This window comes from Sciurus carolinensis, chromosome 2, assembly GCF_902686445.1.
Source record: "Sciurus carolinensis chromosome 2, mSciCar1.2, whole genome shotgun sequence".
Taxonomy (NCBI): Eukaryota; Metazoa; Chordata; class Mammalia; order Rodentia; family Sciuridae; genus Sciurus; species Sciurus carolinensis.
Window position 1 is genome coordinate 28,804,564 of NC_062214.1, and position 25,077 is coordinate 28,829,640.

The window sequence follows — 25,077 nt, forward strand, 5'->3', positions numbered from 1 at the left end:
ATTAGCGATATCATTCTTCCTTTGGTTTTTTGAGATTGGCTTATCTCACTTAGCATGAGATTCTCCAGTTTCATCCATTTGCCTGCAAATGCCATAATTTTATCATTCTTTATGGCTGAGTAATATTCCATTCTATATATATATATACCACATTTTCTTTATCCATTCATCAATTGAAGGACATCTAGGTTGGTTCCACAATCTGGCTATTGTGAACTGAGCAGCTATGAACATTGATGTGGCTGTATCTCTGTAGTATGCTGATTTTAAGTCCTTTGGGTATAGGCCAAGGAGTGGGATAGCTGGGTCAAATGGTGGGTCCATTCCAAGTTTTCTAAGGAGTCTCCATACTGCTTTCCAGAGTGGCTGCACTAATTTGCAGCCCCACCAGCAATGTATGAGTGTACCTTTTTCCCCACATCCTCGCCAACACCTATTGTTGCTTGTATTCTTGATAATCGCCATTCTAATTGGGGTGAGATGGAATCTTAGGGTGGTTTTGATTTGCATTTCTCTTATTACTAGAGATGTTGAACATTTTTCCATGTTTGTTGATTGCTTGTAGATCTTCTTCTGTGAAGCATCTGTTCATATCCTTAGCCCATTTGTTGACTGGATTATTTGCATTCTTGGTGTAGAGTTTTTTGAGTTCTTTATAGATTCTGGAGATTAGTGCTCTATCTGAAGTATGATTGGCAAAGATATTCTCCCACTCTGTAGACTCTCTCTTCGCATTGCTGATAGTTTCCTTTGCTGAGAGAAAACTTTTTAGTTTGAATCTATCCCAGTTATTGATTCTTGCTTTTATTTCTTGTGTTATGGGAGTCCTGTTGAGGAAGTCTGGTCCTAAGCCGACATGTTGAAGCTCTGGACCTACTTTTTCTTCTATAAGATGCAAGGTCTCTGGTCTGATTCCGAGATCCTTAATCCATTTTGAGTTTAGTTTCGTGCATGGTGAGAGATATGGGTTTAGTTTCATTCTGTTGCATATGGATTTCCAATTCTCCCAGCACCATTTGTTGAAGAGGCTATCTTTTCTCCACTGCATCTTTTTGGCACCTTTTTCTAGTATGAGAAAATTGTATTTATTTGGGTTTGTGTCCATGTCCTCTATTCTGTACCATTGATCCACCTTTCTATTTGGTACCAATACCATGCTGTTTTTGTTACTATTGCTTTGTAGTAGAGTTGAAGATCTGGTATTGTGATACCCCCTGCTTCACTCTTTCTGCCAAGGATTGCTTTAGCTATTCTGGGTTTTTTATTCTTCCAGATGAATTTCATAATTGCTTGCTCTATTTCTGTTAGGTACATCATTGGGATTTTAATTGGAATTGCATTGAATCTGTATAGCACTTTTGGTAGTATGGCCATTTTGACAATATTAATTCTTCCTATCCAAGAATATGGGAGATCTTTCCATCTTCTAAGGTTTTCTTTAATTTCTTTCTTTAGTGTTCTGTAGTTCTCATTGTAGAGGTCTTTCACCTCTTTTGTGAGATTGATTCCCAAGTATTTTATTTTTTTCGATGCTATTGTGAATGGGGTAGTTTTCCTAATTTCTCTTTCTGAAGATTCATCGCTTATGTATAAAAATGCCTTAGATTTATGTGCATTGATCTTATATCCCGCTACTTTACTGAATTCACTTATGAGATCTAAAAGTTTTCTGGTGGAATTTCCTGGTTCCTCTAAGTATACAATCATATCATCAGCAAATAGGGATAGTTTCAGTTCTTCTTTTCCTATTCGAATCCCTTTAATTTCTTTGGTCTGTCTAATTGCTCTGGCTAGAGTTTCAAGGACGATATTGAATAGAAGTGGTGAAAGAGGGTATCCCTGCCTTGTTCCAGTTTTTAGAGGGAATGCTTTCAGTTTTTCACCATTTAGAATGATATTAGCCATGGGCTTAGCGTAGATGGCCTTTACAATGTTAAGGAATGTTCCCACTATCCCTATTTTTTCTAGTGTTTTGAGCATGAAGGGGTGCTGTATTTTATCAAGTGCTTTTTCTGCATCTATCGAAATAATCATGTGATTCTTGACTTTAAGTCTATTGATATGGTGAATTACATTTATTGATTTCCTGATGTTGAACCAACCTTGCATCCCTGGGATGAAACCCACTTGATCATGGTGCACTATCTTTTTAATATGTTTTTGTATGCGATTTGCTAAAATTTTGTTGAGAATTTTTGCGTCGATGTTCATTAAGGATATTGGTCTGAAATTTTCTTTCCTTGATGTGTCTGTGTCTGGTTTAGATATCAGGGTAATATTGGCTTCATAGAATGAGTTTGGGAGGGTTCCCTCCTCTTCTATTTTATGGAATACTTTGAGAAGTATTGGAATGAGCTCTTCTTTAAAGGTTTTGTAGAACTCGGCTGAGAACCCATCTGGTCCTGGACTTTTCTTTGTTGGTAGGCTTTTGATGACTTCTTCTATTTCATTACTTGAAATTGGTCTATTTAAATTGTGTATGTCCTCCTCGTTCAGTTTAGGCAATTCATATGTCTCTAGAAACCTGTTGATGTCTTCGAAATTTTCTATTTTGTTGGAGTATAGGTTTTCAAAATAGCTTCTACTTATGTTTTGTATTTCAGCCGTGTCTGTTGTGATATTTCCTTGTTCATTCCGAATTTTAGTAATTTGGGTTTTCTCTCGTCTTCTCTTTGTTAGTGTGGCTAAAGGTTTATCAATTTTGTTTATTTTTTCGAAGAACCAACTATTTATTTTGTCAATTTTTTGTATTGTTTCTTTTGTTTCAATTTCGTTGATTTCAGCTCTGAGTTTAACTATTTCCTGTCTTCTACTACTTTTGGTATTGGTTTGTTCTTCTTTTTCTAGGGCTTTGAGCGGTAGTGTTAGGTCATTTATTTTTTGAGTTTTACTTCTTTTATTAAATGCACTCCATGAAATAAATCTTCCTCTAAGTACCGCTTTCATAGTGTCCCAGAGATTTTGATATGATGTTTCTTTGTTCACGTTTACCTCTAAGAATTTTTTAATTTCCTTCCTAATATCCTCTGTTATCCATTCATCATATAATAGCATATTGTTTAATCTCCAGGTGTTGGAGTAGTTTCTGTTTTTTACTCTTTCATTTATTTCTAACTTCAATCCATTATGATCTGATAGAATACAAGGTAGTGTCTCTATCTTCTTGTATTTGCTGACATTAGCTTTGTGGCATAATATATGGTCTATTTTAGAAAAGGATCCATGTGCTGCTGAGAAGAAAGTGTATTCGCTCTTGGTTGGATGGTATATTCTATAAATGTCTGTTAAGTCTAAATTATTGATTGTGTTATTGAGATCTATGGTTTCTTTGTTCAATTTTTGTTTGGAAGATCTGTCCAGTGGTGAGAGAGGTGTGTTAAAATCACCTAGTATTATTGTGTTATGGTCTATTTGGTTTCTAAAATTGAGAAGGATTTGTTTAACATACATGGATGAGCCACTGTTTGGGGCATAGATGTTTATGATTGTTATATCTTGCTGATTTATGCTTCCCTTAAGCAGTATGAAATATCCTTCTTTATCCGTTCTGACTAACATTGGCTTGAAGTCCACATTATCTGAAATGAGGATGGATACTCCAGTTTTTTTGCTGAGTCCATGTGCATGGTATGTTTTTCCCCATCCTTTCACCTTTAGTCTATGGGTATCTCTTTCTATGAGGTGAGTCTCTTGCAGGCAACATATTGTTGGATCTTTCTTTTTAATCCAATCCGACAGTCTATGTCTTTTGATTGATGAATTCAGGCCATTAACATTCAGGGTTATTACTGAGATATGATTTGTATTCCCTGTCATTTGGTTCATATTTAAAATTTTTGACACATCTTGGTTCCTCCTTTATTTGACAGTTCCTTTAGGATAATTCCTCCCTTTGCTGATATGCTTCTTTGTTTTTTATCTCTTCCTCATGAAATATTTTGCTGAGAATATTCTGTAATGCTGGCTTTCTTTTTGTAAATTCTTTTAGCTTTTGTTTATCATGGAATGATTTTATTTCATTGTCAAATTTGAAGGTAAGTTTTGCTGGGTATAAGATTCTTGGTTGGCATCCATTTTCTTTCAGAGCCTGAAAAATGTTGTTCCAGGCCCTTCTAGCTTTTAGGGTCTGGATTGAAAAATCTGCTGACATCCGTATTGGTTTCCCCCTGAATGTAATTTGGTTCTTTTCTCTCACAGCCTTTAATATTCTGTCTTTATTTTGTATGTTAGGTATTTTCATTATAATGTGCCTTGGTGTGGGTCTGTTGTAATTTTGTGTATTTGGAGTCCTATAAGCCTCTTGGACTTGATTTTCCATTTCATTCTTCAGATTTGGGAAATTTTCTGATATTATTTCATTGAATAGATTGTTCATTCCTTTGGTTTGTTTATCTAAGCCTTCCTCAATCCCAATAATTCTCAAATTTGGCCTTTTCATGATATCCCATAGTTCTTGGAGATTCTGTTCATGATTTCTTACCATCTTCTCTGTTTGTTCAACTTTGTTTTCGAGGTTAAATATTTTGTCTTCAATATCTGAAGTTCTGTCTTCCAGCTGTTCTATCCTATTGGTTATGCTTTCTATGGAGTTCTTAATTTGGTTTATTGTTTCCTTCATTTCAAGGATTTCTGTTTGTTTTTTTTTCAATATCTCTAACTCTTTATTGAAATGATCTTTTGCTTCCTGAATTTGCTCTGTTAACTGTCGATTGGTGCGATCATTCAATGCCTGCATTTGCTCTTTCATCTTATCATTTGCTTCCCTAATCATTTTAATCATGTACATTCTGAACTCCCTTTCTGTCATTTCTTCTGCCATGCTGTCATTGGATTTTATTGATGTAACATCTAGATTTGTTTGGGGCATTTTCTTCCCTTGTTTTCTCATATTGTTCAGGAATCAGTGGGTCATTAAGATATTGCAGATTTCCTCTATCAGCTTATAATGTCCCTGAAGATTGCTAGTATATCCCCTCTTATCCTTCAGTAGCCTGCAGTCTTGGAGGAAGTTGATAATGCGGTGCTCCACAAGGTGGGGTATATTCCCTGCTAGTGGGCAGAGGTGCCTCCACTTGTTGACCAATGGTCATCCAAAGGGGAACTAGGTTGCGGGCTGAGGCAAGGCTTGTTTGTGCCTGTGTCTCTGTCCTTGTGGGAAAACCTCACCCGGCAGGGAAGACTCACCCGGTGGGGAGGTCTCGCTGGTCAGTTCCCCTCCTAGAGGTTCCCCTCAATCTACAACTACCGCCTGGGCTGGGCTGTCTTCCTCTGCAACATTCCCAGGGGCCCAGACCTACCTCCTGGGCCTGGGAGCCTCACCCTTCGCAGACGAGTCTCCTTAGGCTGCCTCTCCTCAGAGAATCTGCCCACAGTCCTGGAAACTTCGCTCCGCCCCTAGGCGTGTCTCTGTGTGGCTCTTCCGCCAAGAAGCCGCCTAGATCCTGGGACCCTGCTCTGCACCTAATCGCCTGGTTATGTGGCCCCTCCTCTGAGCCGCCACCTGGAGCCCCGTACAATAGCTCCGAGACCCAGAGACCCGCCACACACCTCTTCCTCCGGACAGCCGCCCGGTGTTCCGACGCAGTCACTAGGAATCCAAGCAACTCACTTCGCGTCTCCTCCTCCCGCCAACCGCAGTCACTCCGAGTCCCAGTTCCCCGCCCTGTTCCTCCTCCTCCTCGGGGTAGCCCCCCGGGTGTTCAGGAGTGGTGGCTCGGAGACCAAGTGACCCACTGCACTCCTCCTCCAGGCAGGCCACCTGTGTTCAGGAGCGGTTGCTTTTGAGTCCAAACAACTCACCACTCGCCTCCTCCTCTGGCAATTGCCTGTGGCTCTGATGCAGTCACTCCTAGACCAAGCGACCCACTGCGCTTCTCCTCTTCCTCCAGGCAACCCCCCGGTGTTCAGAAGCGATCGCTCTAAGTCCAAACAGCTCGCCACGCAGCTCCTCCTCAGGCAGCCGCCTGGAGCCCCAGTGGTTGCTCCGAGTCCAAGCGCTGTGCTGAGCCGCCTCCTCTACAATGATCCCAGTTGTCCGTGTTTACCGCTCCAGCAGGAGTGGGGGGTGGGAGGGGTGTCTCACCGAGCAACTCTACTTCACAAAGTTCCCTGCGTTCCGGGGCTACCGCCCCATCCAGGACGCCTCCCCAACGGGAGAGACTCACCCGGCGGCTTTGAGTTGGTCCCAAGTCTCTCACTATCTCCTCTTTTGAATCCTGCGTCCTGGAGCAACATGAAATGCAGCTGCCCTCTAGTCTGCCATCTTGAAAACCTCCCTTTTTTTTAATATTGTCCCTTTTAATTGCCTTAATATCCTCGTGTATTTCTCTCTCTCTCTCTCTCTTTTTTTTTTTTTTTTTTTTTTTTTTTTGCAGTACTGGGGATTTGAACCTTGTGTACTTCTCTATGTCCATTTATAGATGAGGCACACAGCAGTATAGAAACCTGCCTGAGGATGCAACACTAACAAGCAGTAATGGTGGAAATATATCCAGAGACAAGACACCTAGAGCCAGTGTGCTTTTCACTGGACACATCATTCTCTAACTTTCCCCCAGCACACAAGGCATTTGTAGAAATGGATTCTGTGCTGGTAAGTGGAACCAGTTAGTTTGATGGAAAGTCTATCTGCTTAGACTCTTCAAGGACAAATCTCAAGGTGAGATATGCAACAACAGTTTGAAAACCCAAAGAACATGACAGTATGCCTTGGCCCTTAGCCAGTAGGCAAGGACTCTGAACTTCAGATAGAACTCAGCCCTAGGCTGGCATCCAGCAGAGGCAGGTCTTGGGTGGCTCAAAATCCATACTCACGGCACCATCCCTGAGTCAGGCAAGGGATGGCTTAAGGACTAGGCAAGAGCCAAGGCAGTCACATTTGAAGAGCACCTCTCAATGTGCAAAAGGGAATGATTCTGAGGCTTTTAGATGGGTTCCTTCCCTGTGCCTAGCATGTTCACAACAACTCCTCCTCTATTTGGAAAATCCCTGATCCCACATGAGTCCTAAGAAACAATCCTTAGCATTCACAGAAAGGGTTATTCCCTTAACTCTTATTTTCCCACCATTACTGCAGCAGCTACTCCTCTGAGAAATAATCCTGAGTACTTCTAGAGAAAGTTAACATCTTACTTTATTGTTTTTAAATAAAATTAAGTCTGGCTCTTGGCCTTTAAACCTCAGGATAGATGTGAAGTCCACAATCAAATATTAAAAGGGCTTCTTTGCCCTTCTTAACATCGTCTAAGAATATGAAGCTTATGGCAAGTCAGAAAAACAGGAAAGGGCCTTAAATACAGTCACTGCTGCTTCTTCAGCTATATGATGTCACTGTTATTCCAGGCACAATTAAAGATGCTGTCTTGAGAGGGCCCTCTCCAATGACTCCAGAAACACTTGCAGGGTTCTCCAAACAATGGTGCTATGTCTAGCCTCCACGTGGGGCCTGCAGTGTCCTCACATTCAGGGTAGGGTATGCAGACATGGGTCTCAGACACTGGAAGATACCAATATTCACATGAAACTCATCTGTAATTTTCTTTTTTTAGTTACTTTTGTTGGGGTTTGATATCATAGCTAACGTCAAGTAAAAGTAAGTTGTTCTTTCTCTACATTCTTTAAATTAATTCATCACTAAATTCAAATATATATATATATATATATATATATATATATATATATATTAGCTGTAGATGGACACAATACCTTTATTTATTTTTTTATGTGGTGCTGAGAATCAAACCCAGTGCCTCACACATGGTAGGCAAGCACTCTACTGCTGAGCCATAACCCTAGCCCTAAATTCAAATATTTTGAGAGTAGGATTGGATTTTCCTTCTGAATATCTCTGGGACTATATTTTAAGATTTTAATAGAATTCACCCATGAAACCTTTGCCTTCTATGCCATTTCTCATATGCCTTTTCTCTTTGGCTATTTTAGATTTCAGGTCCTTTGGTTATAGCAATGGGCAAGAGGAACCACATGAGTATATTGAAAGCCTCTGCTCAGACCATTTACGTTATACTGGTCAAAGCAAAGATATATGACCAAAGCCAAAACCAGTAGAGCAGAAAATAATACTCTATACACTGTCAATTATACTAAGGCCGTGAAGGGAAAGGACGCTTACAAAAAAATAAATAAATAACCTAGCACAACTGAGCTAATGGTTTTTATACATTTCATTGTTCTCAATTTCAAAGTATCAGCTTTGAGCTTAATTATGAATTCTAATATTTCCTGTTTTCTAATTCATTAGTTTTGTCTTTTCTATTTTTTTATTTTTAGATTTAAGATATTTTATTAATAGCTACTATAAACAGTGAGATAGCTGTACACACTCAACATACAAAAATCAGTAGTTTACATATATTCAATCTTTTGGAAGATTTAATGGAAGAAAAGATTTCATATATAACAGTAACAAAAACTATATTAATATGTTTGTCAATAAAAATATAAGACTTATTAAAAATTAAAATTGGGGGCTGGGGAGATAGCTCAGGTGGTAGAGTGCTCACCTTGCAAGCACGAGGCCCTGGGTTCAATCCCCAGCACCCCCCCCAAAAAAAATAAATTAATTAAAATTAAAATACCGCTAAAGCCAAAAAATAGCCTTTCTACAAATAGAAGGACCATATTATTGTGTAAATTAATTTGTAAATTTAACAAAATGTCAATGAAAACAGTCTTAAGCTATATCACCTGATGCTAAATTTAGTGAAAAAAATAAACATAGAAGTGGGACCAGCACTCAAATACATTAAGGCTTTTTTAAAAGTCTAAATAATTTAAGAGTATCATACTGGTCTATTAGCAAAACAGAATGCCCAGATGTAAGTACACTCAGATACACATAGAAATTAAATGTATAAAGAGGACATCAACTCAAATCACTGGGAAAAAGAAGCAGTCAATAAATGTTATAGGAATAAGTAAAGTAATATCCCTGCCTTACCTACCATGATAAATTCCTTATGTACCAAAAATATTTTTTAAATAACACAATAATTACATAAGATAAAGAAAACTTAAAATTTTTTTTCTTTACAAATCTGGAATTACCAAAAACTACCTAACTTTTCATGACTCAAAATCCACAAGTCATAAATTATTTCATTGGTACTTTTTGTTACATAAAAGTCAATTTTTTATAGATTATCTTTCCTGTTAATTACTTCTTCCCTTATTCTTTCTCCCCCTAAGTATTTCACTTACTGCTTAATTTATTTTAATTTAAAGTTTTCTTCTAAGCATTGCTTTTGGTACATTTCACATACTTTGATGTGAGTGTTTTCATGATTCTACTTTCTGAATTCTCCAATTTCAATTTTATCTTTACTTTCCATTAAGAATTAAGAGAACATTTAAAATTTAATAAGCTGTTAAAAAATTATTGCTTCTCAGTTCTACTGTCTACCTGGTAACTAATGTAAAAGTTTTAATGCTCAATCTCCTTAATCTACTAATCTCTGACCATGTCCAAATGAAATTGGTTATGCTATTGTAAAATATATATTTGGTCTTCCTCCCAGTTTCCTAAAGCCCTTGGAATCTCCAATGTGATGACTATCTTTTATATGCTAATGAGATGACTAGTGGCCAAGCACTCCAGATAGCTTCTGGAGGCAAAGACCAAAGCATAATTAGAGGATCGGAACTTTCAGTCCTACCCTGTAAACTTGGGGAAAGGCTAAGCTAACCACCAACAGCTAAGAATAAAATCAACCATGCCTACTTCACAAAACTTCCATAAAAACCTAAAGGAAAGGGTTTGGACAAGTTCTGGAAAGTTGAAAATGTGAAGGTTTCTGGAAAGGGTACAGAAGCTCTGTTCCCCCTCTCAAATGCCTCTCACCCTACGCATCTTCTCCACTGACTATTTATCTGTATTCTTTGTAACATCAGTTTGTTGGGTTAAAAACTATTCAGTGCCTAGGAAAACTTGCAGTGAGATAAGGATTCTACAAAATGTGATAATGAAGGAAATGGAGTGGGGAAGCTTTACTCCAATCTTCAAATGAGGTTCAAAACAATGACTGTGGTTGTAAAGAAAAGAATGCACTCATAAAACATCTGCAGAAATCCACCTGTGCAGTGGGCACACATCCTTTCATATATATATATATATTTTCTCCCTGCTTGTAGGTATGGTGCAGCCCTTCATATCCTGCCAGTCCAAACCCTCTCCATTGAGTCCTCCAAGTTCCTTCCTTGGGGATCTATAAACGGTATGGTGGAACATTTGCAGCCCTGGGGCTGAACACGGTTATAATGAACAAGTAAATGTAAGTCAAGTGTTTCCTTGAGTTCTGCGAGTCACTCTAGCAAATTAGTTGAACCTAAGGAGAATTTTGTAGGAACCCCTGATGTATAGATGGGTCAGAAGTACAGGTGACAAATAACCTACTACTTGTGACTGGCATTTGAAGTGGAGGATGGGACAGTCTTTTGAGACACTCCTTAACCAGTGGAATCTGATACAAAGTAGACAATGTCAGAACTGAGTTGAATTGAAGGATACACAGCTGGTGTCTACTACAGAACTGGGTGTGCAGAAAAATATCCCCCCCACACATCTGGCATAAGAGGTGTTGTGTGGAGTGGCAATTGAGAGTAGGATAAAACTTTAGTTTGTTTTCCTATCTCTTTACATTAGCATATTTTTTCCTACCCCTCTCCTTTACCCATCCAATTTATTATCTTTAACTGTTAAACATATTCTTATCCTTATTATTTGATTCTGGGGGTTCTAAAAGGCATTGTTTGTAAGGTTCCTTTAAGAGACGTGCTTGCCCTTTTCCCTACACAGCTATAATTTCCCAACTGTGCCCAACTGTGGCTGTCAATGTAGGAAGATTTATATATTAGTTCTGTGATGACCATATTAGCTAATTTCCTTGACTTGGGATATTCTCCATTCAGAAACAGCCATTTTCCTAGGGGAAGAACTGGAGGTGTTTATTTTTTTCTCACTTCTAAAACCAAGACATTTAACACATGAAAGGAAAAAATTATTTTAAAAACCCTTAAAATTCTATTACTCATGAATAAAAGGCATTGTTTGATATTCTACCTTCCAGGTATTAAAGATTAAAAAAATAATTCTCACGCTACCTCTTATCTTCTTTCTTCTATCAATGTTTTTCAGTTATATCATTCCTATAAGCAAGGTTAATACATTTACATTGCATTGTACCATCATAATGCTCAAAAATGCTTCAGTTCTATAATTAAAGATCTATCTATGCTCATTGCCAGTCCTTTTGCTATAGCTTTTCCAGTTATAGCTTGGTTAGCTGAAATTTATGTTCTATTTGGTTTCTTCAGAAGCTCTTGAGAACCATATGTCTCAGTGCTTGTATGTTCAAAAGGTTTTGTGCCTTTACAGTTGAAACGCAATATAAAATTTGGAGATTATTTTTTCCTTGAGGACTTTATTTTAGGTATTACTTCATTTTTTATCTGCTGTGGAGAAACCCAAGGCCAGCTTGAATTTCTCCTTTATCTGCATCTGGCTTCCAAAGCACTCTGTTGTTGAGTTTTGTGGGAGGAAGTCTAGTAACTTTACTAAAATATTTCTCAGTGTTAATCATTCAAGGGCAATTTTCTCTGGGAAACAGTACAACTTTTTAGATGTATAGATTCAAAATTTTCTATTATTCTGTGGAAATACAATTTTTGAAATTGTGTCTTTTCCTTTTCTTATTTCCTCACTCTGCCTACTTGAAGGAGCTACAACCATTGTCCCCACAGTAGCATAAATTATATCCAGTGCCCAGCTCATAGTCTCTAAATATTATTCTAAATAATAATAAAATTAGTAAAAATAAAAATAAGTAGCCCCTTAGAGAAACAGCAAGTTCCAAGTGTGAGACAGAGAAAATTATTGATGATCCTGGAATATCTTATGTTATAAAAGAGAGATTTTTCTAATTTTCTTCATGCACCCTCCTAGTGCATTGGTCTTAGGTACTCTTTTTAAAAAATTACTGCTAGTTATCTAAAATGATGTTAAACACATTCTATTCAACCCTATTCTAAATGAGCAGTACAAAATTTAAGTGATACATCATAAGATTCAGCAGGTGAACCCTGACCAATTTTTTTAAAAGTCAAACATACTGAATACTAAAATCCATGAGAATGCACATCCACCCATATCCACTAAGAGACTACTACTTGCTTAATCATAAAACCTATTCCTACAGGGTTAGTTCTCATTGCAAATTGCTCTTCCCACCCTGAAAACAGTTTTCAAAGTTTAGATAAACAATTAATGTCTGAGGAGTTGGCAATTACAGTCTACAGGCGGGCCACATATTTTTATAAACAAGGTTTCCTTGGAACAGACACATCCATTTGTTTAAGCATTGTCTACAGCTCTTTCAAGCTATAATGGCCTTGCTGAGCAGCTGCAACAGAGATGTACAGCACACAAATCCAAAAATATTACCCTCTAGCTTCTACAGAACAAGCCTGCTGCCTCTGCTTTAATCCTTGATTCCTTTAAGCCATACCCCATTTTTGTCTTTTCATGCTGCAAAAAAAAAGACACCAAAGATATCATCTGCGTTATTTTACTAAAGTCCAGTCAAATATAAAGAATGTCTTTAAGGAACACTTACACCCTGAAAGAGGTAGGAAGCTTTGGTTTTGCCTCAGGCAAGGTTTCCTCAGTAGAAGAAGTACTATTTATTTTTCTAGACTCCCTTCTAACCCCAACAAAAAGCTCAAGACAGTACTCTAATAAGTTAAATACTATTTGGCTCCTTACTTCTGACAGCAAATTCTCCAGAGACACAGGATCCATCTTGCTGTAGACATTCCAAAGATTCAAACTCACATCCTGCAACTGCAACAAAAGGCAGAAACATTAAAATAATTAAAGTCAATTAATTAGGACAATCAGAATTATTCTGAAGCTCAGAAATAAATATCTTGGTGCAGGGAGCAGTGGCAAGCAATTAAAACTCCAGAAACTTGGGAGGAGGTAGGGAGATTGCAAGTTCAAGGCCAGCCTTAGCAATTCTGCAAGACCCTCAGCACCTGTCTCAAAGTAAAAAAATAAAATAAATAAAAAGGACAGGGGATGTAGCTCAGTGGTAGAGAGCACCTGGGTTCAATCCCTAATACCAAAAGAAAAAAGAAAATTACTATCTTGGTATATACCCAGTGTAATTAAAATGATAAATCAAAAATTTTAATCAATTATAATATGACCTATATATTTCAATAAATGCTTTCTCATTCAATGAAATTATTTTTTCAGGATCTTTGAAACATTTTTTGTTCAACGTGGTACATATTTATACACAAAAACACACACACATACACAGACATGTTCACTACGAGTCTTTTGCCTTTGTTTAAAATAAAATTTTAATCAAAATAATATGTCCATGGTTTAAAATATCAAATAGTATAAAAAGCTTGCAATAAAGAATTCTAATCCCCTATTCTGACCTTTCACAAACCTCTACTACTACTCACTTCTCGGAAGCAACCACTTTTTTTAGTTGTCAACGGACCTTTATTTTATTTATTTATTTGTATGTGGTGCTGAGAATAGAAACCAGTGCCTCACACATGCTAGGCAAATGCTCTACCACTGAGCTACAATCCCAGCCCCTTGACATTTTTTCTTAATTTATTTATTTTTTATTGGTTCTTCTTAATACACATGACAGTGGATTCCATTTTGATAAAATTATACCAGCAAAGAATATATCTTATCCCAGTTAGGACCCCATTCTTGTGGGTGGGCATGATGGTGTTTGGTACATACCTCTACCTTTTGATTTATGTTTCTATCACTACTTCTTATCAATCTAGAATGAAATATTAACTTATGGCAAAGATGCAGCTCTTCTATGCTCAACCCATTCCCACTTTTTTTCTGTACACACACATACTCTTAACATTACTTTCTATCATAATTCCGCTTTTTTGTTTACACCGCTAATTATTGTTTATGACGCTAAAAACCTTGTAAATATTATTTATTGAAGGCTAAGTACAGACTACATTTCTTTTTTTAATGTAATTTATTTTGTTCTTTTTAGATATACATGAAAGTAGAATGTGTTTTGACATATTATATATACAGGGAGTATAACTTCCCATTCCTGGAGTGAGACTACATTTCTTTTTGCTTTCTTATTTTTATTTTTCTCCTATTTACATTTTTCTTAGAAGTACTAACAGATTTTGTTTTTGAGGCAGTCTCTCTGTTACCCAAGCTGTGCTCAAATTCATGATCCTCCCATCTCATCTTCCCAAATAGATGGTATTATAGATGTACGCCATATTGTCCAACCCAACAGCTTCATTGTTTTCACTTGGATAATTTTTAGAAATGAATCCTAAACTTTTTATAACTCTCTACCCAATTTGTTTATTCAAAGGTTTCTCGATAGTGATACTTTTGACATTCGAGGCCTGATATTTCTTTGCTGTGTGAAGTCACCCTTATGTAGTGTAGGACACTGAGCAGCATCTGTGGCCTCTATTCACTGGTTGCTAATAGCACCTCTCCTCAAAGTCAAACCAAAAAAATTTCCAACATTGTCAAATGTTTGGGGATAGGAGAGGGCAAAATCATCCTCAACTGAGAACCACTGGCTTAAACTAAAATAATCCATTAATTCTCTTTCTTCTAGCTTCACTCTGGCGCAGCTGTTGTGCAAGTTCGCATAGCTACAACATTCACTTTGAATCTTCTCTTTACTATCCTCTGGAGCTCTCAGATGATGGAGTCGGTTCCATGACTTACTTTTCTCCTTTTTCTTCATTGGCCACCTTGTATGCTGGCATACACTATTCAATAACTTTCTAAGAAGGAATTAAGTGGGAAATTTTTTTTTTCAAGTCTTTATTCTGTTCTCATGACTGATACTTTTTTTTTAAATTCTTTAATCTGTTTCACCTTGGATAGTTTCTACTACTAAGGCTTCAAATTCATTAACCCTTTTTCTGTAGCAGCCAATCTCAGCTAATGTATTTTTAGCTTAGCTACTACATTTTTTATCTCTAAAAGTTCTATTTGAGTCTGGTCTTTTTTATATCCTCTGTGTCTTAATCTTTCCTATAATTTCTTGAATAGTTATAATAACTGCTTTGACATCCTTGTCTACTAATTCTAACATTTCTGTCAATTCTAAGTAAATTTTATTTTATTTATTTGTTGTATTGCTGGGGATTAAACCCAAAGCCTAGCACATGTTAGGAAAGCACTCTACCACTAAGCTATAACCCCTGACCAATTCTAGATAAACTGTGATGACTGACTGTTTCATTATCAATCATGTTTTCCCTACTTCTTTTAAACTTGATAATCTCTGGATGCCAGGTACTGTGAATTGTATCTTGTTTGTATTCCTATAAACATTCTTGTGCCTTGCTCTGAAGTTGATTCTTTGGGGTCTTATTTTTTATGAATTATTAGGAGGGTGTAAAGCAGTGCTCAGTCTTGGGATGATTATTCTCCAACTTTCCTGAGTACTCTACCCAGTGATTATCAATTATGTTTTTCCAGTGGTGAAAAGGGATACTATTCCCATCCTGAGCAAAAATTAGGCACTTTTCTTTTTTTTTTTTTGGGTGCTGGGGATCGAACCCAGGGCCTTGTGCTTGCAAGGCAAGCACTCTACTGACTGAGCTATCTCCCCAGTCCCAGGCACTTTTCTTGAATCATTTTAGATGAGTTTTTTTCCTTAGCCTTGGGCAGTTACCTCACACACAAGTATCAATATACTCTGCTGAATACTTCAGGTAGCGGACTCTCTGCAGATCTTAGAAGCTGGTTCTCTCTCTGGTGGTTCTTTCCTCTTTAGCATTCTAGCTGTGGTGGTGTTCTGGAAGTCCTAGCTTCATCTTCTGATTCAGGGAGAACACTAGGATCCACCTGGGTATACCTCCCTGTGCCATGGTCCAGAAATTTTCTCAGAGCCGTAAGCTGAAACAATCATAGGGCTCACCTTGCTTGCTTCCCTCATTTCTCAGGAAATCGCTATTCCTCACTGCCTAATGCCTAGTTTCCTGAAAATCATTGCTACACATTTTTTTTTTTTTTGGCAAATGGAGGGGGGGGGCGTCTAGTTCTTCTATCTGTTATGTTTTTTCTAGGTGAAGGTAACATTTGGCAAATGCCTGATTTGCCTGTCACTCAGGGGACAGGAGGAATGGCAGAGAAAGATACAGGTTGTTATATAACAATCTTTGATTAATTCCTTCATTTTTTTTGCTTTAGTTGTCAATGAATCTTTTATTTCATTTATTTATATGTGGTGCTGAGTATTGAACCCAGGGCCTCACATATGCCTGGCAAGCATTCTACCACTGAGTCACAACCCCAGCCCTAATTCCTTCATTTTTAATATCACCAATTTTCATTCTCTGTCCTCCCTTTTATCATCTTCTCTATTGACTTAATCTGTTTTGGCCCCTTCCACCATTCTCTAAAAGAGTTTTTCTAAGTTGACATACTAAGAGTATGTCAACTAATTAGGTTTTTTGAGGGAACTGAATTTGATTTCTATTTTTAATGCAAATTTTAATTCTACTAATGAATTTTGGGATTTTTTTACAATCTTTCCTTATAGTCATCCACCTCCCTTTTAAACTGTTCACCTGAACAGCCAGGCCCCGTAGGACCCCTGGCCGAACTGACTGAGCCCCAACTCCAGGATCCCTCAGCCCAACCAATCACTCCCTGCCTCTGGGGCCCTCACATCAACTGACTGCTCCCTGCTGCCAGGTCGCCCAGACCAACTGACTGCGCCCTATCTCCGGGACCCCTGACCAACTGATTGCACCTGGACTTCAGGATCCCACAACCACACCAAACACACCAGACTACCAGGACCCCTGACGGACCGACTGCATTCCATCTCCAGGACCTCCAGCTGACCACGTCCAACCCTGAGCTGCAGCTCCCCATTTGCCAACACATTTCGAAGCCAGAGCGGTCATCTTGGATAATCCTGGAAGCCGGAGCTCCGATCTTTGGGTGGGGCAAATCCCATCCTGCGACGCCTGCTGGAGGCTTGAAGCTCATTGTCAGGTACCTCTCATGCATCAGGCTACTGAACACTGGGAGGTTTCCTTAGTATTTGACTGTTATACAGTAGATTTTCTTTTTTCTCCTTTTTAAACTGTTCACTTGCCGTACCTCATTTCTCTTTTACAAACTTCATTCTTAAAAGGTACAAAAGGGAGATTTTTTTTCCATTTTTATTTTGTAGAAAAAATCTTTATTAAAAGCATGCTGATCTATCCTTACATTTTGTATGCTATGGTCTCTTTCTTATATTTTGTTGAATCTTTTCATAAGTCTTATTCCACATTTCAAAATGAAGATCTTATGTTTGTCCATAAAATATTAAAGAATGCTCATGTTATTCTTGTTTTTCAGAAGCTTTCTCTTAGGATTCTTCCCTTAGGGAACTGGTTATTATAAATTAACATTATCAAGTCACAGTTCCAGCAGCTAGAAAGTAAGAGGAAAGTAGAGGCAGGAAAACCTGAGCAGAGGAACCTTCCCTTACTGCTTCCAGAAAAAAAATAATTCCCATATCCATGACCCAGTGTAGCTAATTCTATATGAAGCAAAAGCTATGGCTGGGCCTGGCTTCCTTTCTCATGCTGGCACCTACCACATCAGGAACAAAAGACCCTTTGGATGGATGATTTTTTTTTTTTTTTTTTTTTTTTTTGGTACTGGGAATTGAACCCAGAGGGGCTTAATCACTGAGTCATATCCCCAGTTCTTTTTATAAAAAAATTTTTAAATTTTGAGACAGGGTTTCACAAAGTTGCTTAGGGCCTTGGTAAGTTGCTGAGGCTGGTCTTACAATCCTCCTGTCACAGCCTCCTGAGTCAATGGAATTATAGGCAAGCACCAACACAACTGGCAGCTGACTTTCCTTTAAGTATGGCCATGAGATAAAATAGAATTTTTAAAAATTAAGTTATAAGTATCTGTAGTCCTCTTTCTCTTATCTTTCATAGGAGGCAAGAGTCTTTCTGGCTTGGGCAGTTATTAGGCCATCAAAGAGGAATACAGAGGACACTGGCAGAGCCAATCTGTAGCCCAAACTGCTCTTCACCATAAAGGACTAGGAAAGGTAGAGTAAAGAAAATAACTAGATGGGATAAATGAGACAGAAACCGAAGAAAGTAGCTGGGAGAATAAAAATTAGCAGTTACACAGAAGAGCAGAAGCTAGAGAAAGTAACCTGGAGAGAGGACTTATAGTAAATATATGATGTGCACTGTTTCCTTCCCATGGCCCAACCCATCCTCTCTAAAAAGATATACATTATCTTTCAAATTTTTTGATGAGAGGTTTTTGTTTTTTGTTTTTGCTTTTTGCTCCTGTGAACATGACTTCACGATGTGAGGTACTTTAAGGCCAAAAGTTTATATCACTTGGTTTGCATCAACTGTATAGCCTCGAAGTGTACCAATCCACCCTCAGACTAGAAGTCAGGGGCAAAGCCTCTGAAGCCCAACCACTGTGCCCCAGCCCTGACACTCACTGTGACATTGGGAAATTCATCTAACCTCTCTATAAAATGAGGGACATAAAGTAGTACCTACCTTGGAGGGTTATTGTCTAAGTTTTTTTCTTTTTAACATACAGTGCTGGCATAGAGTAGGTACTCTGTAAGTGTTTAGTTTATAAAATTAATTACAAATAAATATATTCTATTATTGTAAAACCATTAAGCTTTCTCTATGCTCCCTGGGGCCTATCTCCCTTCAAGTCCCTTCTCTTCTGAATTACAGTATTACTTCCTATCAGTGGCAGCTCCTGCAGCCTTGTTAATGCTCTTCTTCTTGTCGTCACTATGAGAATACTGTGGTTAGGGAGCAGGAGAAGTACAGTCCAAGTGATAGCATCCCTCTTCCCTCTACCCCCCCTTTAGCACATGCTGCTTTACATTAGAGTGTGTGATGTGGTCCCACCAGGCAAACCACCACACATGTCCTAGGAATATTGGTACTTCTTAGAAGGAAAGCCAGGATCAGTCCTGTGCCTTGTTTCTAAATGTCACACTTAGGGCTGGGGTGATACAGCACTTGTCTTGCATATGTGAGGCCCTGGGTTCAATTCCAAGTATGGCATAAAATAAAATAAAGTGAAGGTCCCACCTACTCCCTCCCTAACAGGATAGTCCATTTCTATCATAACAATGCTCCCCATTCCAGGTTCCCTGTGCTGGGGCAGGTCATGTCACTGATGATCCTATGGAGGCATATGAATGCCTGTGATCCATGCTGCTAGCCTATAAGGCCATCCTCCCTACTCTCTACCCTGAATGACCCCATCTCCCAGACTCATTCATTAATTCACTTGAAAAATATTTATTCATTATGTCCTAGATGCAAGGAATACTGAGGGCTGGGGAGATAGCTCAGCTGGTAGAGTGCTTGCCTTGCAAGCACAAGGCCCTGAGTTCAATCCCCAGTACCGCAAAAAAAAAAAAAAAAAAAAAGGAATACTGAAATAAAAGATATTGTTCTTACCACAAAAGCTAACCATTTCATTTAATCTACTATACTGTACTTGTACAATATCCTGCACTGCACTGTCCCTTTCAATGTTCGTGAACAGTTCTCAAATTACCTGACTTTCTGTGGTACAAAGAACAACAATAACAGGGTTCTGTATACATTGTATACATACTCAAGAAGCTTACAGGGCTTGGGAGATAGTTCAGTTGGTACAGTCCCTGGGTTCGATCCCCAGCACCGCAAAAAAAAAAAAAAAAAAAAAAGAAGCTTACAGTCCAGAGACCACGGGAGGGTGGGTGAGTAGAGTATGTATGACAAACATGATAATAGGACAAAAGCTGTAAGAGAAGTCAGCCTTGGGTGCTACAGGGATAGACAGGAAGAACAGTTAACTCAAAATGGGGAAAGAAAGAGAAGTATGGAGAGGAACTTCAAGAAGAGAGGATGCAAGAGCTCAGTTTGGAACTAGCTTCAAATAGCAACTGTTTTGCATTTCAAGTCTTCTAATTTGTCCCATGCCCTTAGGAGGTAACTGCCAGTTTTCAGTGTGTTATAATAATGTATGCTTACATTGTGGGTCCTTCACAAAAACAGCCCAGTGACACACAAAACCTAAATACTGCCTTTCATACCTACCTCATATTTCATGGTAAAAAATCCATCCCCTCCAATGCCCTCAAGTGCAAAGGCCTGTACAATTGGCCATTTCTCCACCACAAACATATCAAATATCTGCAAGTGACCTAGAGGAATCAAATACAGCAACACATATCAAATACCATCCTAGATATAACAGTTTAAACCTGACCTAATGTGATTAGACAGGCATTGTTTCTCACAAGTTCACCAGGACCTTATCTGGGGCAATAAATTTCAAATAGATAAAATAGTTAGGTATTAAAACTAGAAATACACAATGAAAGTCAAGGAAAATTAAAAACATAAGCAAGTGACATTGGTTTCCTAATTAAGTAATTAAGTAAAACATGAGTAAGTAAATAGTAGTCTGTTATATTTGAATTGCACCATTTAGTGAGTATAATTATTAACAGACCCAAAGTTGACTCTTCTCCCTTAATAAACATAGGCAACTGGGATTGGGGGTTGTGGTTCAGTGGTAGCATGCTGGTTTTGATCCTCAGCACCACATAAAAATAAAATAAAGGTACTGTGTCTACCCACAACTAAAAAATATATTTTAAAAACATTTTTCAAAAAGAAACATAGGCAATCAACTTCCTCAAGGGAAAACTACCAAATCAAAAATTTTCTTTTCTTTAACAATAGCTTAAATGTGCAAAGCTTTTCCCACCTATAATAAAAATACTGCTAAACTTGTTGGGTTTTCTCGGTATTCCCTACATCATTTTTGAGCCTGGAAGCATATATTTAAATGGTTATACAAATCACTATTTCTTATTATCAAGAGGTCCCACATCAAACTCTATATAACAAACAACAGAGAGAAATCAATTGTACTAGATAGTTTATCAGTTCTTCTATCTGCGCATAAGTAGCTTGCCGTGTTCACGTGGAAACTTCATAGTTATAAATATAAGCTTATATAGGAAAGTCGCCAATATCATTTGACTTGATCCTTTGCCTTAGTAAAAATAGATCAAGGGGTTTCTCAAATGAAAGCCTTCAGTGAAAGAGAAGTAGGGACATTCAATTCACACATCATCCAAGCAAGGTTCTTACTCACTGTCACTCACCTTGGGAGCTGTAAGGAATGCCAATTCTGCTACAGTCTCGGACCATGTCTACAAAGCTGGAAATTTTAAATTCTTCTGCAGCTTCCTCATCTTCATACTAAAGAGGGAAATTAAAAGGCAAACAGACTCTGATGAAACATCATGAAAAGTTCCATATTTTCTCTACACTTTATCAGGGTTATCCCAAGACATTTATACAAGACTATACCCAAGAGGGTGTTAACTATTGAAATTGCTGGTCAGAAAAATTTGTCACTCCCTTATTCTCAATCATACACAAAAATCAACTCAAAATAGATCGGGACATCTAAGGCAAGGCATAAAATTTATCCTCCCTCAATTCCACATGCTCAACATACAAAGAAGAGTTTTTGACCAATATCAGGTCACAACTTCCATAAAATCCTAAAACTCAAATCCCAATTTGATTTCCAATCAAATTCTTGAAAAGGACCCAAAAGGAAACAGAAGCAGATACCAGGAAACCCAAAGGCAGAAATGTCACAAAGCTGAAAAGAATTCTGAGGGTAGCACTAGTCCCAGGAGAGAGTGGGCTCAGGTTGGTGTAGAAGCAGCAGAGTAAGAACACAGGTTCCAAGCCTCCTACTAGGACCCAATTCCAACAGACCTTTTTGTCACCTTTAAGCAAACAATTTACCTGAAAGGTAGTTTCAAAATGAAATATGAAAATTTCTACTTAAAAGCATTTTGAGGGGCCTCCTATTCCAGACCAACACTTTCCTTAAATAAGTGCCAACTTTATCTTTTTTCCTCACCTCATTTTCCGTCATGCAGTGGAAATGCAGATTTCTCCAATGCGCCACATAGGGTAATAGATAGCGATAGTTAACAGGATTACAGTACAGATGGACACTGTCTGATTTAATCAATATAATTAAATCTGTAAGAAAACAAAAATCAAAACACAAGATTGTTAAAGGCTCTTCCTTTAGATAGTTCATGCCCAGAAAATTAGTTAAACCATTAAGGGCTGGGGATGTCCAAGTTAAGTGATAGAAAGCTTACCTAGCAGGAGACCCTGAGTTCAAGACCCTGCACCACCAAAAAAACCCAAATAATCATTAAAAGTATTTCAGAAACAATGTAACAAAACTCTCAAATTATTTATTCAAGCAAAGTGCTTCAAAGTGACTAGCACATTCAAGTGTTGACAATAAGAATTTCCTAGTCCCCCCTCCCCCCCCTTATGGCAATGCAGGCACAAAAGAATAGTCTTTATCAACCAAAACATGGTGTTTTGCAAAGGTCAACACAGTCAAATCTGTGGTACCAAACTTAGCTATGTAAATACAAAATGGAAACCCCATGGTTTAAAGTCTCTCAGATACAGGAAAACAGTACCAACTATGGCCAGTGACTGTGCTCCTACAGACATCAGTGTCTAAAGCTCTTGACTACTGGTTTATCTGGTTCAAGGCAACTGTGGTCCTAGATACTGCATGTCAGTTTTGGGAAAGCTTACTGTATAGTGGTGAACTCTGTACACAGGAAAGGCTGGGAGGAAGGAAGCTGAGGCAAGGGGAAAGAGTTTCTGTAAATAGATCAGCACAGCTCACGGATTTAAGGAATGACCATCAACAATAGTAAATCAAGTAAATAAAGCAATACCAAGGGTACAAATAAAACCAGGTAAATGGAAGAGCCATGGACTAGGGAATGGATATTATTAAAGTAGTAGGAACACTGAGAATGAAAGAAGCCATACCTCCAGAAGAGAATCAGAGGTTTAATTCCATGGTTCCTCTGAGACCAGAACCAGCAAGCTTCTAACAAGATGAAGTCAGAAGTCACTAGAAGTGAAAAGGTGCACGGGGGAGGGAAGCATCTGATGCAGGAGAACTGTGGCAATGCCAACACAGCAGTGCAGTGAGACAGACAACACTTTATGAAAACTATTGTAAGTACAATGAATACAAGCCACAGTTAACCACATAGTGGGGTAGTCTCCTGAAACAGAGTTCCATTATGCTAGCCTTCACACCTGCACTTCACATCTGGTAGGCCCAGGGTATTCTAGGAACACACTAGGAACACTGTGGACCCTCAGGTTAAGTGCTAGAGTCAAAGGGTAGCAAAAGGTAGGAAAGAGATGTACCCTCTCATCTTTCAGTACTGGGTTTCCTCACCACCCTCTCAAGAGCCCTGTCCTAAATCACTTGTAGATTATCTGCTCAGGAGTGTGAGCTTGATGTCACTCAGAGAGACTGTGACACTCTACACTGAAGTGTAACATGCCTCAAAGAACTAGGATACAATAAAGGGCATTAACAGAAGCCGGGCACAGTGGCCTGTAATTCCAGCAACTCAGTAGACTGAGGCAGAAGGATTATAAATTCAAGTCCAGTCCAGGTAATTTAGCAGGATCCTGTCTCAAAATAAAAAATAAAAAGCACTGGGAACAGAGCACAGTGGCAGAGCATCCTGGGTTCAATCCCCAGTAACACAAGGAACAAAAGTTGAAAACATAGCAGCTGTTATACTCTTAGGAGCTCAACAGACTCATGCCATCATTATAAACGAGTTTAACAGTACACAGGCAGGTAAGAGAATAAAGTATATATGAGTTGAATATATAAAATATTTTTAAAGTTTCTTTTTAAAATAAGTCACTCTTGTTGGTCCTTTTTCCTTTCATATATTGAATGAGTTAACTGTATAAGCATAAACGTGATCACAGTTTTCTAAAAATGAATTTGCTCATTTGGAGGAAAATACTCATTTGCTAGGCACCCATTGTGCCAGGTGACAGGATAAAGACAAAAAGGTTAAAGACAAAAATAAGCAAAATAAAGCACCTTTGAGAATTTAAAGTATTTTCTTAATTTCAGTACTGTAATGTCTTTAGCAATCTTGGCTGCAGTGAAATGTGTAGTTGATTCATGTTGCCAAGATTAATTCTTTATAAACAAGCAGATTCTATGCAGTATAAGGGGAAAAAATTTTTAAATCAAACTCTGAAACCAAATTTGAATTGCAAAAACATTAATGGAATGGGTAATTTCAGTCAACTGTACTTCCTAAGAAAAAGGAGAGATTTAATCTGTACAAGGATAGACATAACTAAGGCCATTACCACAGAAGATCAGGGTTTCTCAACTTCAGCACTACTGACAATTTATATTAGATAATTCTTTCTCATTAGGGGCTTCTCTGGGCATTGTGGGATGTTTACCAGCATCCGTGGTCTCTATTCTCTGATGCCCGTAGCACCCCCTACCCAGTTGTGACACTCAAAAATGTCTTCAAACATTGTCAAATGTTCCCTGGGGGACAACAGTGCTCCCAGCTTAGAACCACTAATTTCACATCAGATGTTTGCTTTCATGGCTCCCCCAGCTGCCTCACAACAGTTGTCTGTCTCCTGTCCAGTTTCATTTGCCTCCTCCTGTCTTCTGACCCATCTGGCAGGCAAGTCATGATGCTAAGTATGTGATATCAGAGATAGCTCCTGGGCAACAGCCCACTGCAACATCAACACAGGCAGAGTGTCTCAGAGCTAAGGAAAGGGGAATGTAAGCAGAAAGCCTGCATTGTAGCCACAGACATCGTCATGAATTAAAGTCACACAGAAAACAATTCCAAAAGACAGCAGGACAAAGAGCCTTTGTTCCTCAGCTGAAGATCCACATGAAGTCTTCCTTGTAGGGGCAGCCTGCAGGCTTATCCTTGCTCCACAACTAAAAGTGCTTTCACTGGAGAACAGCACATATCTGAACCTCGAGCTTTAGAGGCAAATTATGGAGCCTTAGTGGAAAATTATGAGGAAAACTAGTATCTTGCCAAAAAAAGATAAAGTCAAATACTGATGTTTACTTTCTTC

The 25,077-nt window shown here is 38.3% G+C and overlaps 1 protein-coding gene across 2 annotated transcripts in view; it reads right to left on the bottom strand.

The window, feature by feature from the left end:
• The window catches only part of Dnaaf9 (dynein axonemal assembly factor 9), a 152,795-nt gene that overhangs the window by 101,587 nt on the left and 26,131 nt on the right, over positions 1 to 25,077 (bottom strand). For both annotated transcript variants that reach the window (XM_047542050.1, XM_047542048.1), the window contains exons 4-7: positions 22,013 to 22,137; positions 21,237 to 21,333; positions 20,158 to 20,264; positions 12,779 to 12,856 (exon numbers count right to left, since the gene is read on the bottom strand). In XM_047542050.1, the coding sequence (XP_047398006.1) occupies positions 12,779 to 12,856; positions 20,158 to 20,264; positions 21,237 to 21,333; positions 22,013 to 22,137 (407 nt within the window). The remainder of the gene's footprint in view (positions 1 to 12,778; positions 12,857 to 20,157; positions 20,265 to 21,236; positions 21,334 to 22,012; positions 22,138 to 25,077) is intronic.